Below are 22,405 nucleotides of genomic sequence, written 5' to 3' on the forward strand. Positions count from 1 at the left end.
GCGAATTGGAAGTTCCATCGTGCCGCCAGAGCGTTCACCAGGAGAGCTCCTGCGTCTCTTGTTCGGGATCCGTACGGCCACAGCTTGCGATTGTGTCTGGAGGCCATGAGGTCTATTTCGGGAAGACCCCACTTGTCCACCAGGAGTTGGAACACCTCCTGGTGAAGAGACCATTCCCCCGGGTGTACATCGTGGAAGTCCGCCTCGTGGAAGTCCGCCTCCCAGTTGAGCACACCCGGAATGAAGACTGATGAAATGGCCGGAGGATTGCCCAAGTCAGAATGCGGGACACCTCCCTTAGAGCCGCTTGGCTTCGAGTTCTTCCTGACGATTTAGGTAAGCCACCGTGGTGGCGTTGTCTGACTGAACCTGCACAGGTTTCCCCAGCAGGAACGGTCTTGCATGCTGCAGCGCCCTGAACTGCTCGAATTTCCAATATATTGATTGGCAGGTCCGATTCCTCTGACGTCCACCGGCCCTGGAAGACGTGTGGGCCTGTCACAGCGCCCCAGCCCCGAAGGCAGGCATCAGTTGTTAGAAGGACCCAATCAGAAATCCAAAAACGGACGTCCCCTGCTGAGATAAGACTTTTGTAACCACCACGTCAAAGACAGGCACACTTCCGGAGTGAGCCTGATCATCTGCATCTTTAGTCGACAGGGATTTCTGTCCCATCTGGACAGGATCAACATTTGTAGAGGCCTGGAATGGAACTGGGCATACTCCACCATGTCGAACGTTGACACCATGGAACCCAGTAACTTCATCGCTGAGAGAAGAGACACTCGGCGACTGCTTAGAACATTGCGTATCTTGGACTGCAACAGGGCTATCTTTTCCTCCGTCAAGAAGATCCTCTGTTGCTGAGAGTCCAACAATGCCCCGAGATGGACCATTCTCTGAGAAGGAATTAGAGAGGACTTCTTCCAGTTCACTATCCAGCCATGAGCCTGCAATACTGATATTGTCAGTTGCAGATGGCTGCAAAGGAGTTGTGGCGACCCTGCCAACAACAGAAGGTCGTCCAAGTAAGGTAACAGGCGAACTCCCTGCAACCGCAGGTGTGCCGCCATGACCGCCATTACTTTTGTGAACACCCGAGGAGCCGTGGAAAGGCCAAAACGGTAGAGCCTGAAACTGGTAATGGAGGTCCGACACTGTAAATCTGAGGTAACGCTGATGAACACTGGCAATGGTGATATGCAGGTAAGCATCCTGAATATCCAGGGACACCATAAAATCCCCAGGCTGCATAGCTAAAACAATAGAACGCAGAGTCTCCATTCAGAACCGAGGGACCCTTAAAAACTTGTTCAGGGACTTGAGGTTGAGTATAGGTCGGTATGATCCATTTGGCTTTTGAACCAGAAAAAGGTTGGAGTAAGATCCGGTCCCTCTCAGGGTTCTATTACTCCCATCTGAAGCATAGAACGCACCGACTCTTGGATCGCTAGAGCCTTCGTTGGATCTGAAGGACGTGCTGTTACAAAGAACTGATGAGGAGGCCTTCTGCGGAAGGAGAGGGCATATACCTGAGATACCACCTCCCTTACCCAAGTGTCTGTGGTGGTTCTGAATCAACACTGGGCGTATTGCAGAAGTCGGCCTCCCACCTTGGGATCCCCCAAGGGGAGGCCCAACCCGTCAGGCTGAGGGTTTGTCGTCTGGCTTGGCAGCTGGACGTCTGGTACTCCAAGCTTGCTTCTTGGTCTTAGCGGTCTTTTTGGGACCTGAGGTCTCGGAAAAGACTGAACCCTAGGTTTTCCCGGAGGGCGATAGGACGGATTTTTAGACCCAGACAGAGTCGGGGATGAAGGTAGACATGCAGATTTGGCAGTCGCCAACGTGTCCACTATTTTGTCCAAAGCTGGTCCAAACAGGACCTGCCCATTGTAGGGTAAGCATTCCAAGCCTTTCTTGGATTCATCGTCCGCCCTCCAAGAACGTAACCACAAGGAGTGTCGAGCGGCCACAGCCGCTGCAGAAATCCTAGAAGCAGGCTCAAATCCAAAGCTGCTTCGTTAATGTACGTAGCGGAATCCCGAAGGTTACCCACTAACACAACCTGTTCGCTGGTACCCTCAGAAGAAAATAATGCTTCCAAAGCGTCCGCCCACCTTTCCATAGCCTGAGCCACCCAGCAGACAGCCATAGCTGGTCTAGATGTTCCTCCAGCAAGGGAATAGATAGACTTTAGGCACACCTCCACTTTACGGTCTGTAGTATCCGTCAGAGAAGACATAGACGGCATAGGCAAAGTTGCACTCTTTACTAAGCGCGTCACATGAGAATCCACCTGAGGAGGAGACTCCCATTTAGTGAAGTAATCTTCCGCAAAGGGATATGTACGAGCCAGACGCTTGTGACGTTGAAATATTTTCCCTGGAGATTTCCAGGCCTCCTCCATGTGATCAACTAGCTGACCAGATAGAGGGAATACTGCTGCAGCTCCTTTAATCTCTTTAAAATAAGCATGAGTAGGAGCTGCAGGTAAGTTGTCGTCAGTAATTACCATGGCCGCACGGACTGCCCGAATGAGGCCTGGAATGTAAATACTAGACTTAGCCTCTGCCCCTACTTGAGGAGTGTCAGTGTCCAACAAATCTAGAATTTCACCCTCATCAGACGAGCCGTCATCCTCATCATCCTGAGCGGATGGATATGACAATAACGGTCTTTTAGCAGGTCTAGATTGATCCTGCTGAGTGCTCCGCACCACAGAATCAGACAAACCTGGGTCAGCCTGATTAAGGACATGTTGCGGGGGGCACTGCATTACTATCGGCCCCGGAACTCCCAGAACAGGAGGCGGGACTACAGTCTGCTGTGCAAACCCCAATTGTGGAAACGTAGGCGGGGCTGCAAGCCTATTTACAAGAACAGTCAGGGCTTGTGCAAAACAAGCCCAAGGTGGTTCCTGAGAGGTGCTGGGTACAGCAGAGGTACCAGGGATGGCCAAACATGCAGCACATAACCCATCATGAAGTACCGCCCCCTCCCCCACACCTGCTTTACATCTGGAGCAGGAAAATAGGAGAGGTGCTCCTCTAACAGAGTCCTCACTGGACATAGTGGTATGTGACACTCCTCTCACAGAAATAAATCTTAAACTGTGAGGTAAATTCCTACCCTGACAGTACCGGCACTGAGAGGGCTGGTCAGGAGGAAGAAATAGGGATAGTAAAATGGCTGACAGGAGAAAAGATCAGGCACACAGCGCTAGCATAAAGTCACATACAATGCAGAAACCCTGCACTAAGTGCACTATCACTTACACAGACCTACAGCCTGGCAGTGATAGCGCTACATACACTGACCTTATACTGGGAGGAGAGGTATGTAAGGGGCACCCAGGCTCCGCACCCTGCACCACAGCATCTTGCTCATAAAATGGCTGCCGGAGGATGAAGGGCTGGCGGGCCTGGGGAGGATCACTGCCTCAGCCCGCCAAACCCTCAACGTAAGGCGGCGGAGAGCAGTGATGGTGAGGAGCCTCCTGTGCGCTACAGGGAAGGCATCCTCCCCTGGCAGGCCATTAACCCCCCGGGATGCTGGAGCGTGTTCCGCAACGCTCCAGCCCCGTATCCCTGGTGGTCTAGTGGAGAGCGCAGGCATCCGCCTGGCTCCACTATACTGCCGTCCCCAGGGAGCCCTCAGCCCTGGGGACGCCGGACTGTGAGTCAGCGGGCGCCTACCGCAGACGCCCGCTGCTTACCTTTGGTAGCCCCCCGTAGATCCGGCCACAGTCCAAGGCCCCCGGGGGTTCCGCTAGCTGGAACCCCCAAGAGCCCGCCGAGCTCCCCGGATCGCTACCGGTGGTCGGCGTCGGCGGGGGTGTCGGAGCGGTAGCACTGGACAGTCCTATGCTACCGCTCTAGAAGATCTTCAGGGGCTGTTATACACAGCCCCCCTCTGCGATGACCCAGCTCCCGGCCGGGCACCTACTGAAACTGAGGTGCCTTGGCCTGGGGGCGGGGTATAGGAGGGGGCCCGATGCATCCTGGGAGGGACATCTTTAACTCTGTGGTGCCCATGGCTGGAGCCAAGCCCTATTCCCCCAAGGTATCCCTGTGGATCCCTAAGGACCCTGAGGTAGAAACAATTATTATTATTATTATTATTATTGTTATTTCAGAGCTCTGCCTTTCTGATGCTCAGCCACTAATGACATCCTGAGAGTCTTCTCCATGACTTAAAAAGATTTCATGGCCACATGGAGACGGTTTCTGATAATTTGCCACACTTAACGAGGACATCATTACCAACAGTGACCCCAATATATGTAATAGTGTTGTTTAAAAAAAAAAAAGCATATGTGTAATAAGAGAACCAAGTCAGCTGCAGTGATGCAGTAGTGTTATTTACACAACGTCCCTTGTACGCCAAACTAAGAATCTAACATCGCTAGTTCTTCTGAGCTAAGTGCCCCCCCCCCCCCCGTGTTTCAAGCCAAGTTCTTGAATAAATTATCCACACACGTCTGCTTTCTCTCAGTGCTGCTGCTTCTGTTGGCACTTCATAAATACAATGTAATGACTAGATGAGCATGCAATTTATACCTTGCAGTAACTGGAACAAGGATTCCTGGCGGTTATGGAGCAGAACATTATCTGGACTCTTACAATAATCTGCCCACCAGCTGTGGGGACCAGGACTTTCAGCTTCCTAAAACAAAGGAAAAACAGAAACAGTTTTGCGGTAGCTCATATATGTATGACATTACTCCATGGAATTCATACAGTCACAGTGCTTGTTACACACAGGGGGATCCTGCTGTTCTGCCAGTGCACCCAGTGATCAGAACAGGGCCCAGCATAAAACAGCGCTGGAAATCATGACATGCTCCTAACGCCTCTAAGTATACAGAGGAGCTCACAGATCTTGGTACGTAGGGCCTGACTCAAGAGGGACTCAGTGCAGAGGTTTACGCAGTCGAGCGATGTTTTGCTACTGCGCAAAAAGACATTTGAAAACCTAAAGCGTTCATGAGCAACCCAATGTGCGCGATGCTGTTCGCAACTGCGTATGGAATTGCTGAGACTTGAGAAGGGATGTGTGATCTCTGGGTATTGCAGGGTGGAGACTGGGAGGTGACCTAAAGCAGTGGCATCCCTACCTTTTGATGCACCCGTTGCGGATAGGAGTGTGCAGCTTAGCAGTGCAGATGCCGCACGCTGGGGGAAAGGGGTGTGGTCTCGTGCAGGGGTCATGGCCTCACAGGTGGGGGTGTGGCCACAATCGAACCCCGATTTTAATCTCTCCGGGGGGTCCCGAAGGTGCGGGTTTCCCCCGGGGATCAGTGTACTTGTAGTGCTGGCTCCCTCACTGTGACAGGAGCCAAGTGCTGCACGTAATTCTACACTGCAGCACCCGGCTCCTGTCACTGAAGGACGGAGTCTGCACTTTGGAGTCACCCCTCGGCGGGGGACACCCGGTTGCGGCCCGCACACCCCCCTTGTGATGGAATCCGTATGATTTACTGCCAGCCACATGGCCGGAGGTTCAAATTCCGACAGCGGCTGCCCGGCAGGGGTGAAAATCCTTATCGTCCAAGGTAAGTATTTGCTAACTCTATTCTACTCCCTAACCCTCCCTTAGGGAGGCCTAACCCTAACCTCGCCCCCCCCCCCCCCCCCCCCCAAGTGCCTAACCCTAATCCCCCCCCCCTTCCCCTAGCCTAACTCTAACCTCCCGGGGGGTGCCTAACCCTAAGTCCCCCTGAGAGCCCACTAACCTAACCCTCCCCACCCGGCTTACCTTCAATCAGTAAGCCGGGTGGTGTAGGTCTCCCGGCGTAGGTCTAATGACTGCGTCGGGATTTCGACGCCCTTCATTAGACACTTGCCGGGATTAGACAGTCGGGAAGCCGGCGGTCGGGATTATGTCCGTCGGCTTCCTGACTGCCACCCCTTGTGATGCCACTGACCTAAAGTGACTGCAAAAAGGGGACATTGCATAGGAAACACTGTTGTGTTCCCAATTGCAGATCCAATGCTTCAGAGACCATGTTTAGTTGGATTAGAGAAGAGTAGTTAGAGTTGGCGCTAGGCTACCGCATGGTGAGGCCAATGTTTACAATCTTCATCACAAATGCACAGACCACTCAGCCTAAAAGTGGGCGACTCACCGTTCGTACATTTCATCGCACCGTGGAGCACAAAGGGAAGGCTGGGAATAGAATTTACAGATTTCCGCAATAGTTACTGTGATAGCGACTGCGACCCCATCACCAACCACCTCTGAATCAGGTCCACAATGGAGCAGTGGGATTACAGCAGTAGGCAAATACATCTCAGTATTCATGATTGCTCTAATTTCCACATAAGCCTCAAAGGCAGCAAATTCCACAAACCGATCTTATATCTCCAGGGATCTCCCTGGTTATTCAGGCACTCGGTGAAATAGAATCATACGTGCAGGTAAGTATATAGCCCATGCGTTCTTACTTTATGCAGAGAAGCAGCGTGCAGAGTGGCAGCGAGCACGCAGTGGGAGTAGGGACCAATCAGCCGATAGCGCACAAATTCCATGGTCATATCCCTGGAAAGCAGAAGACACAGACTGAGCATCGTTACGGCACATTTGTACTCTGTTGATCAGACGCTAGGTCAACAATTTAATCGCAATGGTTAGCTGTGCACATTTCCGCCTATGTCCCGTATTCAATAAAAGGGGAAAACGGACGTTTTTTCCCCCAAAAAAACCAAACAGGCAAAAAAAAAAAAAAACCAGGAGAAAAGTTCTCTGCATCCCAGTCCAGGAGAGAAAAATAAATAAATAAATCCATCCCCACTTTTGCCTAAAACTGTGGAGATTTCCTTCAGAGCACTTTGGACCCCGTGACCCTAATGATAAATTACCCCAATTTTTTTTTTCGGAAGTTGCGTACTTTGGCAAAAGACGACTGGTCAAATTTTGGATGAAAAAAAAAGTTGAAAAATGGGTTGAACGTATTGGGTCTGGTTTTTCAGCGGGCTGTATGGATGAGTCATGTGTTTTAAACATCGCACGTGGCCGCAGCAAGCGGTTTAACCTTTTTTAAAAATTGCACTTTTAAGACACAAAAATAAACTTGCAGCCATTTAACGTACAATTTACGTGGAACAGTAATTACCTGGAAAAAAAAAAAACATCAAGCTTTCTATACTTTTTTTTTTTACATTTTTCCGTATAAGCAAATTACCGCCAACCGACGCAATTTAAGTACTCAAAATACTTTTATTACGGCCAATCGTACACTTCTAAAATAATTTCCGATGCACATCAGCCAATTTTTAAGTGGGAGATTTATCAACCTTGGAGAGAGTTTTTCACCTATTTACGCGAACATCGTCAGATTTCATGTTTTGGCGAAAACCAGCCAATTTTGCTAGTGGCGAAATAAACTGCCATTACGCGCTAACTGAATACAGGCCTATGACGGTAGATCAACGTCACCAATTTTCCAGCTCACGTCTATGTGGTGCGAGGAAAGACAAGCAATGATGGTGGCCGCAATATGTTAATCACCCTCTATAAATGAAATGGAGCACAGTGTGTAGTGTACAAGCCACTATCCCTCCTGGCTCCCGCTTAGTAGCAGCTGGTGCTGTGTGACGTCACATGACGGTCGGCAGATACAAAAGCCTCAACTAGAAGGCAACTTAAAAAAAGTGGTCAGGCAGGGGATCAGGCAGTAAGGAGCCCAGAGACAGAGGGTGCGACTAGCACCCAGTTACACCGTACGGGACAATTCCTGCCAGAAAATAGCTGGCCAAAGTCCGGTATCACAGCCTGTGTGGCCGCTGGAGTGATATCATCCCTGACAGGAAAAAGACAGCCCATGAGAAATCATCTAAGCCCACACAATTCAAGCCAATTGGGTTGAAATCTGGCAAGGAGGCAGACAAATAGTTCTATCCAATCACAGGCAATTACTCATACGGTCTAATTTAAAAGGATTCCACGGTACCGAATGGTGATGGTGGTTTGTGTCGATGTCCACTGATAAGGTTCAGGGATAGCCCTTGTCCCATCACCGATTATCCTTTTTACAGGAACAGCCTTCTCTCCCTCATTGTCCTTCAGTTTCCTCTTTTTTCCTGCCCTCCTCGCACCCAATGGTCTCTCTGCCTGGGTAGGAGCAGGTGCTGGCTCGGGGCTGGAGACCGCATTGTCCGGTCTGTCCTCACATGCACACACCAGCCTCAGCTGCTCCAAGATATCCTGAGAAACACAAGTCACAAATCGGTGCCATTACAAAGATTAAAAGAAGTTAAGCAAATTTACAGTTACGATTGTCCTTTTACACAACAAGACATGAAAGCACAGTGTATTGTGAGAGGACAAGCGCAGTATTCACGATAGGCCAAGCGTCTCCGACTATTCCATTTATAGCTTTCACCTATAATCATTGCAGTGTAAAGGTCTAACCGAATCGGCCTGTCTTTTGTGCAGCCTCAGGAGTGGATGGGCTCGCTCTTTGCTTACACAGGAGACGGGAGCTGCATGGCGAACACTCATAGGAGAGAGGGAACTGTGGCAGAGCATAACCAGTTGGTGCTGCAAGGCAAGCAGCACATCACGGGGCAATGGACAGCGGCTATGACAGGTCACCCTTCAACCTTCTTCTTATTAAAGAACTAGATCTGCTTCATTTCATTTCAGAGTGGGAGAGTCTCCCTCAAGCTGGACGATCGAGGGAGCGACATTATATATTTGTACCTGTTTGAGGGCAGGGTGCATCCAGATCCACAGCTGCCTATTCTCACCCATTGATTCTGGTACACATCTGGGCTTCCAGATAAAGGTGACAGGACCTAATGTCTCCTCCGGGTACTTATCAGCTTTGTAGAGTGTTAGGGAGCCCTGACGCCTCCCAGCCAGACAGGCCACAGCAGCAAAAGTAGGGCCTGGTGGGGGGAAATAGAAGATAATAATTACAGTACTCTATAAACAGCAACTGTCACAGAAGGGAATTAGTATAATAAAATAATTAAACCAATTAACATTAAATGCTATCATGCATGAGTTACATGAACACTAATAGGCGGATTCAATTAGCCCACGCCAGTTCGCAATGTGCATTTTTGTCGCACATTACGATAGGCAGATTCTGTTCATATCTCAGTAGAGTTAATCCACGGAAGCCAACGAGACCCGTAATGGCAACTTCCACATCCAACTGAATCTGCCCATGTAGGTTTTTAAAGATTGCTTGGAAGGAAATGTTAACGCCACGTAAATACTGTATATTGCTTATAAAAGAAAAACCACCACAGGAACAGCACTAACAAAGTAGGCCCCAACTTTCCCAAAAATTAGGTCCATTGACTATATGTACATCTAACTAAAACAAAAGAAAAAAACATGTACTTGTGTTACAGTTTCCCGACAGTCCCCAAATCCACAGTGTGTATGTACTTGTGTGTATGTTCACGGATTTATTTTCACTGAACAGTGGTGGTGGACCAGATGCACATTACCTGTATCTATGCTGCAGAGTCTGGACAGCGCCTTCAATAGATCCTCCTCTTTGCCCATTAGCTCCACACAACAGAGGTACGATACATCCTAGGAAGACAACAGTGGAATTAAAACTTTTGCACATAGGGGAAAGAGTCTGGACAAGTGGCCATAGCAACCAATCAGATTCTACCCATAATTTTATAGAATATACAGATGTTTCCACATACATCTTACCTCCGTGTGCTACAGGTTGCGTTAAATGTAACATGTGATCACTGCAAGACTCTGTAGTGCAAAGCATATTTTCGTACGACTTTATCCCTTCAACTGCGTCTTATTCACAAAAGGACGCGAATAGGAAGCACAAGCAGCTTCTGCGACAGCGGCTGTATCTGTATGCGAAATGCTACGTTACATTGTCAGCGGCTGTATCTGTATGCGAAATGCTACGTTACATTGTCAGCGGCTGTTACACTCACGTTGCATTTTGCATGCAAATGCAGTCGCACATAATATATAGGCGTGCTGCATATCATTTTAATCAGCAGAATCTGCTTGTACATCCGATTCACTTTATGAATAAGATGCATTTGAAGAGAAAAAAATAAAATATAGAGAGAGATACATCTATATATCTCGCACGAAAAGACGCTGGGTGCTACAGAGTCACGCCACAGCATGGCACGACTAGAAGGGCTGTTTAACATGCAAGGAATAAGATGTATGTGTACACAGGTTACTGGATGAATGAGAGCTAGAAGCCAACTGGTTGTTATGAGCAGCTTCACCACTTGCGGTGTGTTGTGGACATAAGTGTTGGTCCATAACAATCACACTAAAGTAATGCGGCATTATAGCTGGTCGTTATACCGTACAACATGACACAAAGGGGCATATTCAATTAAGTACGAGTTTACCAAAAATCTCCCCCCCGCCCCCAAACCCTGCTCTCCGCACACACTACAATACTCCTAACGCTGCTCCACACACACTAACCCTGCACCCGCTTCCCACGCACACACACTATACCCCCAACCTTGCTCTCCGCACAAACTGCAATACTCCTAATCCTGCTCCACACACACACACACACACACTAACCCCTAAACCTGCACCCGCTCCCCACACACACAAACCTCCAACCCTTCTCTCTGCACACACTACAATACTCCTAACCCTGCTCCACATGCACACACACACACACACTAACCCTAGCCCTGCACCCGCTTCCCACGCACACACACACTATACCCCCAACCCTGCACCCACTACACGTAATCCTGCTCCCCGGACACACTACAATACCCCTATCCCTGCTCCCCGGACACACTACAATACCCCTGTCCCTGCTCCCCGGACACACTACAATACCCCTGTCCCTGCTCCCCGGACACACTACAATACTCCTATCCCTGCTCTTAGCACACACTACAATACTCCTATCCCTGCTCCTAGCACACACTACAATACTCCTATCCCTGCTCCTAGCACACACTACAATACTCCTATCCCTGCTCCTAGCACACACTACAATACTCCTATCCCTGCTCCTAGCACACACTACAATACTCCTATCCCTGCTCCCCGGACACACTACAATACTCCTATCCCTGCTCCCAGGACACAGCCTCGGTAGCCGTCCGCAGGCTGCAGTATGACTGGGAATAAAGAAAAAAAATCAAAACCCATCTGTGGGATTTTTGCCTGAAATAAAACCCAGCGGCCATTTTTAAAAAAAAAAAATCTTTTGCGGACAAAACCTTGCGCCCAATTGGATATGCCCCGAAGTATATAGAGACTACCCAGTACTTTAGACAATAAAGGGACTGGAGGTTACAAATGAAATAATAATCTGTTATAAAAGGAAAAGGAGTTTCTTAAAAATTAAACCTAAAAATCTAGGGGCTGTGCAATTCAGACTGAAGGTGTGAAAGCTGGCAGATAACCATGAAAACGAGCCCTGAAGGCTCACTTCTTCATATAAGCCTATCAGCATCCATATAACTCTCTGTTCCTCTGACCACTCCTCTCTCCTAACTCACCCTCCATGTTACACCTTCCTACTGAGACTAAACCCTCACGTGCAAGGTCCTCTCTCTTTGTTCTCTGCTCCCAACACGATCCCTAGGATGTTTAGTGACTATAACATCTGCAGATACGAATGAGGGAGTTTCAGTGTAGTGTGAGGGACGTCGGTCCCCACACCTATATCACTGTTACCCTCTAGTTTATACATTAGTTATTTTGGTAAGCTGTCCATTCACTTTAGACATTTGAATTGGATCTACTTAATTCTACTATAACTTTTGATCAGGTGTTGTATCCCTAAATATACATCAGTCATTCTTTCCTTTCGTGTATCTCTTCCAGCTGTATGTGTTGGGGGGGTATTATTTAGTTGTGCTTTTAGTTGAGTCTCTTTCTCTTCTCTTATCCCTTTTTCAAGTACTTTGTACTATGATCTTTCCTTGAAATATTTCCTATACACCCCAATGTGTTTAAGACAATAATAAATCTAGATACGTATCAATTATATGTTCATGTGTTTATATATTATATATTAATGAATAATCCATCATATGTTTATATATGCTCCTTTATGGAGATATTTAGTCTTATGAGAGACTGGATTAGTATTAACATTGTTAATAGAATAATCTGACCTATTGACGATCATTTGTATATAGATTGCAATTATTGCTAATATTAATTAGTATGTGTGTTATATACTCTCAATATGTTGCAGTATAGATAAAGCCAAAGAATTTATATCCTTATCCTTATGCAGGTGTATACTTGATCTCTTTTTGCCTCTCATTGATTGAAGTTTTAATTGAAGAAATAAGGGTAACCCATATGCATGGAGTTAAATAATCAATTAAACCAATCCTGGAAGCTTAAAAGGAGACCAAATGGAGGTTTGTCTCCAGTCTTGAAAAAGTCCTAACTTGCTATAGGACGAAACGCGTTGACCAGAGTCACCAAGTGCTTATCAGGAGGATCCAATATTACTACAACCGCTATACTGAGCATTGGCCTAGCAGGACTTGCTGTATTTCCAGCTAAGAATTGGTATTGTTCCTTCATAGGTGTGTTGGAATAGGGAGCTGCTGGAGGACTTCTTGCCCAGCAAGCCCTACCCGTTACACGCTCAGTGGGACGTGCCGATCAGCTGACCTTCAGCGCACATCTCACTTGGAAGTATCCAGCGGCGGGAGCAGCTACATTGTAACACGCGCCTGGGGCAGGAGTCACTGGAGGACTTAACGCCCAGCAAGCCCTGCATGATTTCCATTAGCGGTGTATGCTGATTGTGTTTACAGCCTTATGAGAAGATTGGAAGGGCACATCATTCAGCATCTTCGAGGTGTACATCAATCTACATCACTGTATCCCGTGAGATATATACCTATTTGGATATTATTTTGACAATTGTGAACATCTCCATGGGATCGTATGTATACTGGCGTGGCCACGCACAGAGTACTTTAAAATTGTATATTTAGAGATCAAGTTTATTCCTGCTTTTTACAAGAGCTGGGACGCCAGCACTCCTTTTAACATTTTATTTAGGTTTAATATAGTGTTCTTTATCTAGCTGCAATTGTCGCTATAATATTCATTTTCATCTGGAGTATTTAGCGTTAAGATTGTAATTGTTTATGTGCAATTAATTGTTATTAAATAGACTATTTTACTGATCCAGTCTTCTATTCATTTGAACAGAGAGTACATACAATACATTGTATTGATACCAATTATTGCTATCCACCTTGTGCAGTAGCCACACAGGTTGAACCATGAAAACGAGCCCTGAAGGCTCACTTCTTCATACAAGCCTATCAGCATCCATATAACTCTCTGTTCCTCTGACCACTCCTCTCTCCTAACTCACCCTCCATGTTACACCTTCCCACTGAGACTAAACCCTCACGTGCAAGGTCCTCTCTCTTTGTTCTCTGCTGCCAACACGATCCCTGTCACCGATGCACCTTTGTCCTCCATTTTCCCCTATGGGGACAATGATCCTGTATCTGCTAGCTTAATAGGTACAGGCTCTTTAAAGTGCTGTTTGCTTCTTACTCCCCACTCTACAATCCATCGTTGCTTGCTTCTACAAGCCATATCGTGCCAGCTAGGGTCATGTATTTAAATAGTTTGCTGTAATTTGCTACAACTTATAGGTGAAGTCTAAAAAGGTGTACAACATGTAATATTAATCTGAGAGACCTTCAATGAAAAGATAATTACATTTAAGAATGGTACAATGGACGTAAACGACATATATGGTTAACACAACACTATACAAGATTAAACACAATTGGTATGAGAAGAGGTGTCCAGCAGGATAAACTCCTATCATTAAGCTCCCGCCTCCGCCATCTTGTCGCAGTTACCTGTAGCAGACAGCGATTGGACATGGCCCGATAACACGCTCTGTAATTCTTCATCGTAGGCCGGTCAGCCAAGCAGAACCCCCACTTCTTCAGCATGTGGAACCGCTTCGTGTGCCATATGTGTGTTTCCAGCCACATGTTTTTCCGCTGCCTGCGGTTAAATTCCACCAGAAGATTGCCGTGGCGTCTACGCGCCTTGCGACATTTGCTTTTCGGCTGCTCTTTCTTCTGGTGCACAGATTTCTCAATCTAAAAATTAATAAACAACAAGAGCTCGACTGTGTTCAAGCTGTAACCGAAATGACAACAGTAAAACTGGTTTATGTCCAATATTTTGATAAAGTGACTCTTAAATGTTTCCATAATCCCAGGTTCCACGAGGACTCCCCTCCAACAATACTGTAGGACAAGTGATCGTACAAGTACTGATAGACATGACATAAGGATTAGAATTATATACTGGACAATCTCATGTTGCTCATGCTCAGGTTGTTTAACCACTTGCCTGGCATTATAATTTAGAAAATAATCTCCTCGTTATCCTGTTCACCAGCTGCAAGAAAAGAAGACGACTCTTGCTGGTGATCAGCTATCATTGTGCAACTCTGACTATAGTGTAACCGATATATGTATTCCAGAGAGTGTCACTCCGACAGTTATATGCTCAGTGGCCGGGTGGATTTATACTCTTCATATCAGTATGAGTATTTCTCCAGCACTCAAAATTAAATCAGCAATAAGATTTGAAAAACTACATGGGGGTAGATAATTCAGAGATCTCAGTTGCGTATAATTTGCAAAAATATGGCTAAGCCTCCAGGCCACATCACAGCTTCTCTAAAACTGGAGGTCCCTAATACCTAATAGTATTAGGGACCTCCAGTATCAGGGAAGCAGTGACGTGGCCTGAAGGCTTAGCCATATTTTGCTATGGGGCCCCCCTAGATCTAGTTACACCCCTGACTTTAGATGTAGCAGTTATATCACAGAAATCATGAACGGCAGCCACAAATCACAGGCTATTACATTTGGGCCTAGGCAAGTTTGGGTCCCTGGTGGAATGCCGGTATAGCGTGGGAGAAATTTAGCCTCTAGTAGTAATAACCCCCACAAAACAGGGAACTACTAGCCAATAACGCTGGGTCTACTCACTTCCCTTCGGGTCTTCAACTGTTTTAGACAGGGAATTATTGGCTGGTAATGTCCTATTAGGATTATTACTTCCATAATACATACAGAATACATAAGGAACCACACTCCACTTCATAAATGTTGCCTTAGAAGGCTTTCGTACAGATCTAACGCTATAATAAAAATCCATAACTTACTGAACGCTAACCAAAAGAACGATACCTCTTTCTTAGCAATCTCGCGGAGTCTTCTGGGCAGCCGTTTAATGTCATGCCCCATGGCTCGTCTACGCATGTGTCTGGGCAAAGACTGAAACACCAAGGAGTTGGTAGATTTCTGCGACACTGCCTTAACCATGGCGTTGATTTCCGCGGCTCGGGCCTGAGCAAACATCGTGGCTGGAATAATAACACCCCATTAGTACAAAAAGAAGATGATACAATAGCAGAGATACCGGCACAGCATAATGCAAAATACCCAAGAGCAATAAGATAATAAAGCTAGATAGGGATGCAGTCACCATGGTGACACCTGGAAAATGGCAATATTTGCATTAGGGTCACACTGTAATATAAAGTGGTGGTCGTAGTGTCGGTGTTGGGTGCAAGCGGGTGACGTTTTTAGTCTGCGCATGAGTCCAAGTCAAACTGCGCATGCGTCCTGATGGGTACTGCCAGAGGAGGCATAGGGCATTTGGACACAGAGGTGGAATTTCAGTGGGCATTTCTGGATGGTAACAGAGGGGTGGCTGGCTAGGCGCAGACGTGTTGCGGTCAGCGATTTACACATTTGTATTGATTCTAGCAACCATGTTCAGATAGACATTCTGCGCCTCCATGGGGCTGGCTCAGTATTTGATGGTGCAACATTTTACGCAGACGGTGGGCACCTCTGCATGAATCCCATTGGCTGTGGCATTAGCATAAATACAGTTGCGCCGCGTAAAAAGTCGCAGTGGCAGCAACATTAGCTGGTAACACATTGCCCTGGTCTGATGTAAATTTTCCCCAAAGACACCAGGTGATTAATTAATGTTTAAGTTGTGGCATAGCGGGAGGTCAAAGGTCAGCTTTTAAATAAGATCGCTAAACAATAGTTGTCTCAAGTCTACAGAGAGAGAGTGGTAGTTGTTCCACAGCATTTGAGATCACTACCCTACGGTATTGTTTAACATAGTACATAAGCCACTGGATCACTCCTATTCATTCGCTGCCCGGATAAATGGCGCTCTCGTTGCTTTACCTCTGCTGCTGCCCTCTCTATCTAGGTGCTCACCTATGGCCACTCTAGAGTGTATGTGAACAGGGTCCTCTCTCCTTATGTAGTCAGTATGTGATTGTGAAACTTGTGGATTGTAAATATGTAAATTATGTATACATGTAAAATTTGTGAAGTGGTCCAAAACTACCCTATTTGGACACCTTTGTAATTTTGTAACTAGCTGGGATACCTGGCGTTGCCCGGGTTGAAGACTGGACCCTGAATTACACTTGCAGCCTTTGTTTACATTGTCCTCGCCTATAACCCCATTCCATTGATCCTGAAAAGGACCCCACTGTTTGCTAACATACATGCAAACAGTGGCGTAACTACCGTGGGTGCAAGGGGAGCGGCTGCTATGGTGCCCAATTTGCCTCTGTGAGCCACCACTCCCCCAGCACCCAGTCACACACACGGGGGGGGGGGGGGCGTTCCAGTCAGAGCCGCCGAGGGGGGACCTGGTGTCAGCGGTGTTGATTTGGTGCCAGCGCGTCAGCAGATTACAGCTGGCATACTGGCAGGCAGTCATGGAGACAGCGCCCGCCACTGGTCGCGAGGCAATCAGAGCTCACAGACTGGCATTTAATCAGCGACGGCTCCAGATTGGCTCACCAACGGCGCCAGATTCAAGCTCCTCTTGCTGTCCATGTTTGCAGCTGCGCCATCTGTAATTAGCTGATGACCCAACCCCAAATCCACACCTGCTGGCTGCTGATGGCACACAGGTGGAGGAGAGAGGCTGCTGGATTGACACTGGGAGGCGAGTTGCTGGGGGGACATAATGTGTAAGGGGCACTACTATTGTGTGGAATAATGTGTTATATGTGGCACTGCTACCATGTTGCGTAATGTGCAAAGGGCATTACTGTGTAGTGTAAGGGGCATTACTCTGTGGCAGTATGTATAAGGGGCACTAATACTGCGAGTTATAATGTGTATAAAGGGTACTACTGTGTGGCATAACATGAATGGGCTGTGTGGGGACAAATGTATGTGGGTTTTTTTTACCTCTGGGGGGGCCTTTTAAGCTCTTGCTATGTGGCCCACTAAGTTCTAGTAACATCCTTGCATGCAAACACAGAGGCTCTGGATTTAATATGAACTTGCATGTCATCAAGTTTGCTCAGACTGAGGTGAAGAGGATACTTGTGTAGCATTCTTACAGGTTAGACTGCCTTTCACTGGAGCCATCCCCAGAACCTGTGTAATTTTACAGTGTCCCCAATTTTAGGGATTATGGGACAGTGTGTGACCCTGGTGAAGTTCAAACCTAGGCAAAAACCTAATCCTGGTCAAAATACACCACCATGCCAAATTTGGTGGGGCTAGGTCCAAAACTCTGGCCTTGCATAAATGACAAACAATCGGACAGACAAACAAACTTTCTCGCTTATTATATAGATGTTGCTCCATCCACTATGTACAGCACTATGGAACACTTTGTGGCACCATATAAGTAAAATAGAATATGCTCCAATGAGCTTACAGATAATCTTCTCAGTTATGGGAGTGTTGTCATTCGCAGCTAGATCTATTGCAGCCAAGAACAATTGAAATCTAAAAACGGTGGTACTCTTAGTGCCTGATTATTCAGCACTCTGATCTACATAATATAGAAGGAAAGTGAAATTTTTTATCATTATATATTATCTTATTACCGTCAGTTAATAATTCCACCACCTCCGCTTCCTTCTATTTTTGTAGAAAAAAAAAAAAAAACAGAGGCAGATATTTAATGAGTGATGGGAAGGGAAAAATGCCGGTAGCTATTCAATTACAATCTCAGATTGATTGTGTGTCTGTTATTGAATAGCTCCGGGCACTTTTACCCAGGAGAACAGACCATGCGACTCAACCCGCGGTTAATTCAATCTTCCCCTAAGTCAGAGGATTCCCAAACACAGTCCTCAAGGCTCCCCAACAGTTCAGGTATTAGAGATATCCATGGATGAGCGCAGGTGGTTAAATCAAATTGACTGAAGTCACCTGTGCTCAACCATGGATATCTCTAAAACCTGGACTGTTGGGGAGCATTGAGGACCACGTTTGGGAACCTTTGCCCTAAGTATTAAAGCATTTTAGACTTTGGGTGCTGCTAAGCATACAGCAATGTATATGTGGCTTTGTAGCACATAGCCCAAGGTAGGCAAGATAAACTAAGGTTTATTAACCTATATGTTACTATGACATGATGGAGAGAGAGAGAGAGAAACACGATTTATCATCCATTCCACCACTGAAGATAACTAATCTCGTTTAAGAAAACTCCCTCAACCAGAGATGTAAGATTATACACACTTACCGGTGATATATTTTGGAACCTGAGATGCTTCACTGGGGCCTTCCTTTCCTCTACCTCCTCTAGACTGGTATTGACCCCTCTGCTGCTGTCCGGATGAGCCAGGACCGCTGCCTACAGAATACAATTTAATTAGCCATTAATCGAGGTCAAAAAGGACAAAAGCATAGGATTATCACAATTTGTTTGTTTATATGTAGGAAGAAGGGAACACGATGGATCAAAAACAACAAAAGGAATTTTCTGAATTATGTAAATGTAATGTGAGTCAGTAGATGCTGCTCTGCCAAAGGGCAGACCGTAGATACCCTTACCGCTGTGTGGATGAAAAGCTCCGCGTCCTCCATTTTTGGGTGGCCGGCCACTCTGATCGAAGCTCACGTTGGAAGGTTGATTCCGCATCCGCTTTGCATATTTCTTCTCCTTTGCAGTAGACATTGCTTCAGTAACTGCTTATTGAAAGCAACACAAATTTGGCAACAGCAACCAGTACCCGCAGTGACAGCTTGCGCATCTGTATCAGAAGTTTAGTGCCAAATTATTTCCATATCATGGGTAGTGAGGAAAAGCAAATAATTTCATCCCATTACAACAGACTGTGAGGTTGCAATAATTAGTGACCCTAAATTCCTTGCTTATATATTACATAGAACCAACACGTACTACATCACTGAAAAAGTGGTAGGTCTACGTGGTCTTATCCCCAGGGTGGTAGGTAGCCTATGCCTTTAAATCTCCAAACTTTAAAATATTTTATCATGCCTAATCACTTACCCAGGACCAATTCAGTAACATCATTTGCAGATTCTCCCACAACACGGTTTCCACATAACAGTATCCAAGTTAAGCATTACTGCAATTGTAGTCTTCATTCTAGCACCCTGCACCTGTCAAAACCTGTGCAGTTCTTCTATTCTGCCTGAGGTGTCACTCTCTGCTCTGGTACTTCTAGCACACACTGCTGATACAACAAGCTGCTGAGATTCATCAGTTTGTGTGCTAGAAGCACCAGAGCAGAGTGTGACACCCCAGGCAGGAAAGAGGAACTGCATGGGTTTTAACAGGTGCAGTGTGCTAGAATGAACACTATTCGTAATACCTACAATGGGGACATTACAGTTGTGATCATCACCACTGTAAAGGAATGCAAAGGACAACTCTTGTGTCACGGAAACACTCACCATTGCCCTTAGCCACAATATCACTAGAGAATGGTCATCTGTAAGAACCAGTCAGAATAAAGCATTATAATGAGTAAGACTTAATATAACCTAAGCGGCACACAGCGCATTTTTGTTATTTGCACATCAGACAGAAAAACAGTCAGGAACTACAAAAAGCACCAAAACAAATATTACAGAGCAGAGGATGTATATACTGGAAACAACCCATACTGTGAGTTCTGCCAAACACAGATATATACATATGACAAAAACAGGGACAGTCTCTAATCAAAGACAGGGGGGTAGCGGGATCAAAAAAAAAAAAGTTGGCAGGTGCTAACGTGATAATGATAGATACAGTATATTACAAGACCAAGGGTAAGCAATGCTAGATTACTACATATACCCTGAAGAAATGACCACCAGCATTGTCAGCTGTCCCCATCAGCTTCCCTACATGCAGTATGAGTTTGATTAACTCAGCAGGTTCTGGCTACGTTCATAATGTTGCATGCTGACTACAACTCAACGAACCTGCACAGTGTCAGTACTACGGTTACCAAGGCCGGCTATGCCATACACTGCTATCTACATATATGAGATTAGCATACCAGTCCTACATGTGGTGGCGATGCTCCTGCTTAGTCACTCAGTACCAGCATTGCCCAGGCTCTGCCATACACTAGTATTCCATTCTCACATGGGCCACACATGCCCCGCTGCTGCGTTCCAAGCCTCCTTCTAAAACTCCAGCGGGCAATCTGATAGGTGGTTGATGAGGCGCGATGACGTAGTAAGAACGTTGGAATGGTACTACGTTTGCATCCTGTATACTGGGCGCATGCGCAACACCCATGTGCAGCAGAGACCAGTGCAGTCCGGTACAGAGTACACTCACACGTAGTACTACAGGTCATTTCCACAGTAGCAGCTATGGCTTCTATCGTCAAGAGGATTATTTGCAGTGCTAGGGCTCCAGCTGCTATTGGACCATACAGGTAACTTTGCATGCTCAGTGCAGCCATTGCATTATTTATACATTCTGATAAATATATATATATAATATATATATGTATATATACACACACACACGTGGCCAAAATTGCGGACACATTTTGAAATTTTAATGTTCTTCAACTTTGAATGCTTTTAAAAACTGTTTCACTTCATGCAGTGCAATGATTCACATATGAAATGAAAGGAAATTTAATGCTGAATTCAACACAATAAACAGAGGTCAAATATTTGCATTACAAGGGAAGTTATGCTACTTTCAGTCAGACAAAGAAGCACAGATGCGTGAGATTCAAGAAGCGGATTGTAGTGACAGCTACTACCAGCCAATCGGAATCGTCGTTCTGAGGACCAATCAGCTGTGGTTTATGAGCAGGTGCAAGGTCATGTACAAAGGTGGGAAAGGTCAGTTTGGCTGTTTCATTTCTACTTCAGGGTCCATAGGGGGTTAACAGGGTTGACCTTGGAGTATAGCTGGATCTGGATCCACGGGCACCACGCAGTTAAAGCTTTGCTGCTCCCAGGATGCACTTGGGTCCATCCTCCTCTATACCCCGAGCCCAGGCACCTCAGTTTTAGTTTGTGCCAGCCGGAGTCGGGTCACCCTGGGCAGTGGGACTGCATGAGCAGCCCCATAGCTTTATTTTTTTAAAAAGAAGACTTTTATTTATTTATTTTTGCTTCTTCAGAGTGGCAGCATCAGACTGTCCATCTGGACGTCCACGCTGCCGCTCCAACAGCCCCGCTGGCGCTGCGACGCCAGTACTGATCTGGGGATCGCAGCGGAACCCCGGACTCAGTACTAGCGTGGCTCTGGGACCTCCCACTGACTGCTGCCAGACGCACGGGGCCAGGTAAGCTGCGCGGGGGATAACAAATGCAGTCTTCAGCTGCCAGTCTCTGGGGACAGACCGGCGGCGCTAGTAGCCGCGGCGGGCTCCCCCTTCACAGGCATACCCCGTGTGACCGCTGGACCACCAGGGAGTAATTGCTGGTGTTAATTGCTAGCCAGGGGAGGCAACCTTCCCTGGTTTAGCGGCTCCTCCCCTCAGCCCAGCATGCCTTCTCATGCGTGCTGGCGTCGCTGGGCTGTTCCTCTTGCGGCCACTCCTCAGAGCTCTCCGGCGGCCATCTTCTCAGTGGCACCGCAGATCTCCCAGGCGGTGCGTGGACCAGTCCCCTTGCGTACCTCTCCCCTGCAAAAGGACAGTGTTCGCAGCGCTATAGCCCTCCCAGACACTGAATCTGGGAGGTTGATTGTAGCGAAAGGTGCAGTGAGTATATCTTCCTGCATGGTATGTGACTTTTGCTAGTGCTGCTGTCTGTGCTAATTTTCTGCTGACTGTCATCTTATCACTATCCCTTTCCTTCTCCTACAAACCGCAGGTGTCTGGGGGAGGGGTGTTTTTTTCTGTGTACCTCACTTACATAGATCTACGTATTTGTGAGGTCCGTCACATACAGTGGTGTGCTACACAGTACCATATTGTGGGCTGTTTGTATTACATACTTGGGAGTGTGGAGGTGTTATACGCCTCACCTCTTTTCGGTAATACATTTTTATTGCAAAGTTATTGTGTCATGTCTGATGAGGAGAATGAGTGCTCCGTGGCTCCTGTGTTGTTTTCCTGCCGGCGCTGTTCGGCAGGGGTTGATGGGGTGGATTTGTCTCAGGACGGTCTGTGCGGGCGGTG

At 46.8% G+C, this 22,405-nt stretch overlaps 2 protein-coding genes across 7 annotated transcripts in view; one reads left to right on the plus strand and one right to left on the minus strand.

Moving 5' to 3' along the window:
- Window positions 1-20,428, minus strand: part of POP1 (POP1 ribonuclease P/MRP subunit) — a 32,499-nt gene extending 12,071 nt beyond the window's left edge. Inside the window, exons 1-10 of one of the 5 annotated variants that reach the window (XM_088442702.1) lie at window positions 20,318-20,428; window positions 18,849-18,983; window positions 18,538-18,648; window positions 15,198-15,373; window positions 13,845-14,093; window positions 9,465-9,552; window positions 8,704-8,891; window positions 7,952-8,205; window positions 6,447-6,540; window positions 4,560-4,665 (exon numbers count right to left, since the gene is read on the minus strand). In XM_088442702.1, the coding sequence (XP_088298828.1) occupies window positions 4,560-4,665; window positions 6,447-6,540; window positions 7,952-8,205; window positions 8,704-8,891; window positions 9,465-9,552; window positions 13,845-14,093; window positions 15,198-15,373; window positions 18,538-18,648; window positions 18,849-18,972 (1,390 nt within the window). In that variant the 5' untranslated portion in view covers window positions 18,973-18,983; window positions 20,318-20,428. Of the gene's footprint in view, window positions 1-4,559; window positions 4,666-6,446; window positions 6,541-7,951; window positions 8,206-8,703; window positions 8,892-9,464; window positions 9,553-13,844; window positions 14,094-15,197; window positions 15,374-18,537; window positions 18,649-18,848; window positions 19,049-20,308 lie in introns of all 5 variants that reach the window. The other 4 variants (XM_088442697.1, XM_088442700.1, XM_088442701.1 and 1 more) reach the window with 4 other exon arrangements.
- Window positions 20,429-20,505: 77 nt separating this feature from the next.
- RIDA (reactive intermediate imine deaminase A) overlaps window positions 20,506-22,405 on the plus strand; it is a 40,198-nt gene continuing 38,298 nt past the window's right edge. Inside the window, exon 1 of one of the 2 annotated variants that reach the window (XM_088442704.1) lies at window positions 20,506-20,695. Coding sequence is in view for 1 of the 2 variants with exons in the window: in XM_088442703.1 (XP_088298829.1) it covers window positions 20,631-20,695 (65 nt within the window). In the remaining variant the exon portion in view is untranslated. The remainder of the gene's footprint in view (window positions 20,696-22,405) is intronic. The other variant, XM_088442703.1, reaches the window with a different exon arrangement.

The sequence above is a fragment of the Taudactylus pleione genome, unplaced genomic scaffold (assembly GCF_031769625.1).
Source record: "Taudactylus pleione unplaced genomic scaffold, aTauple2 ptg000314l, whole genome shotgun sequence".
NCBI lineage: Eukaryota > Metazoa > Chordata > Amphibia > Anura > Myobatrachidae > Taudactylus > Taudactylus pleione.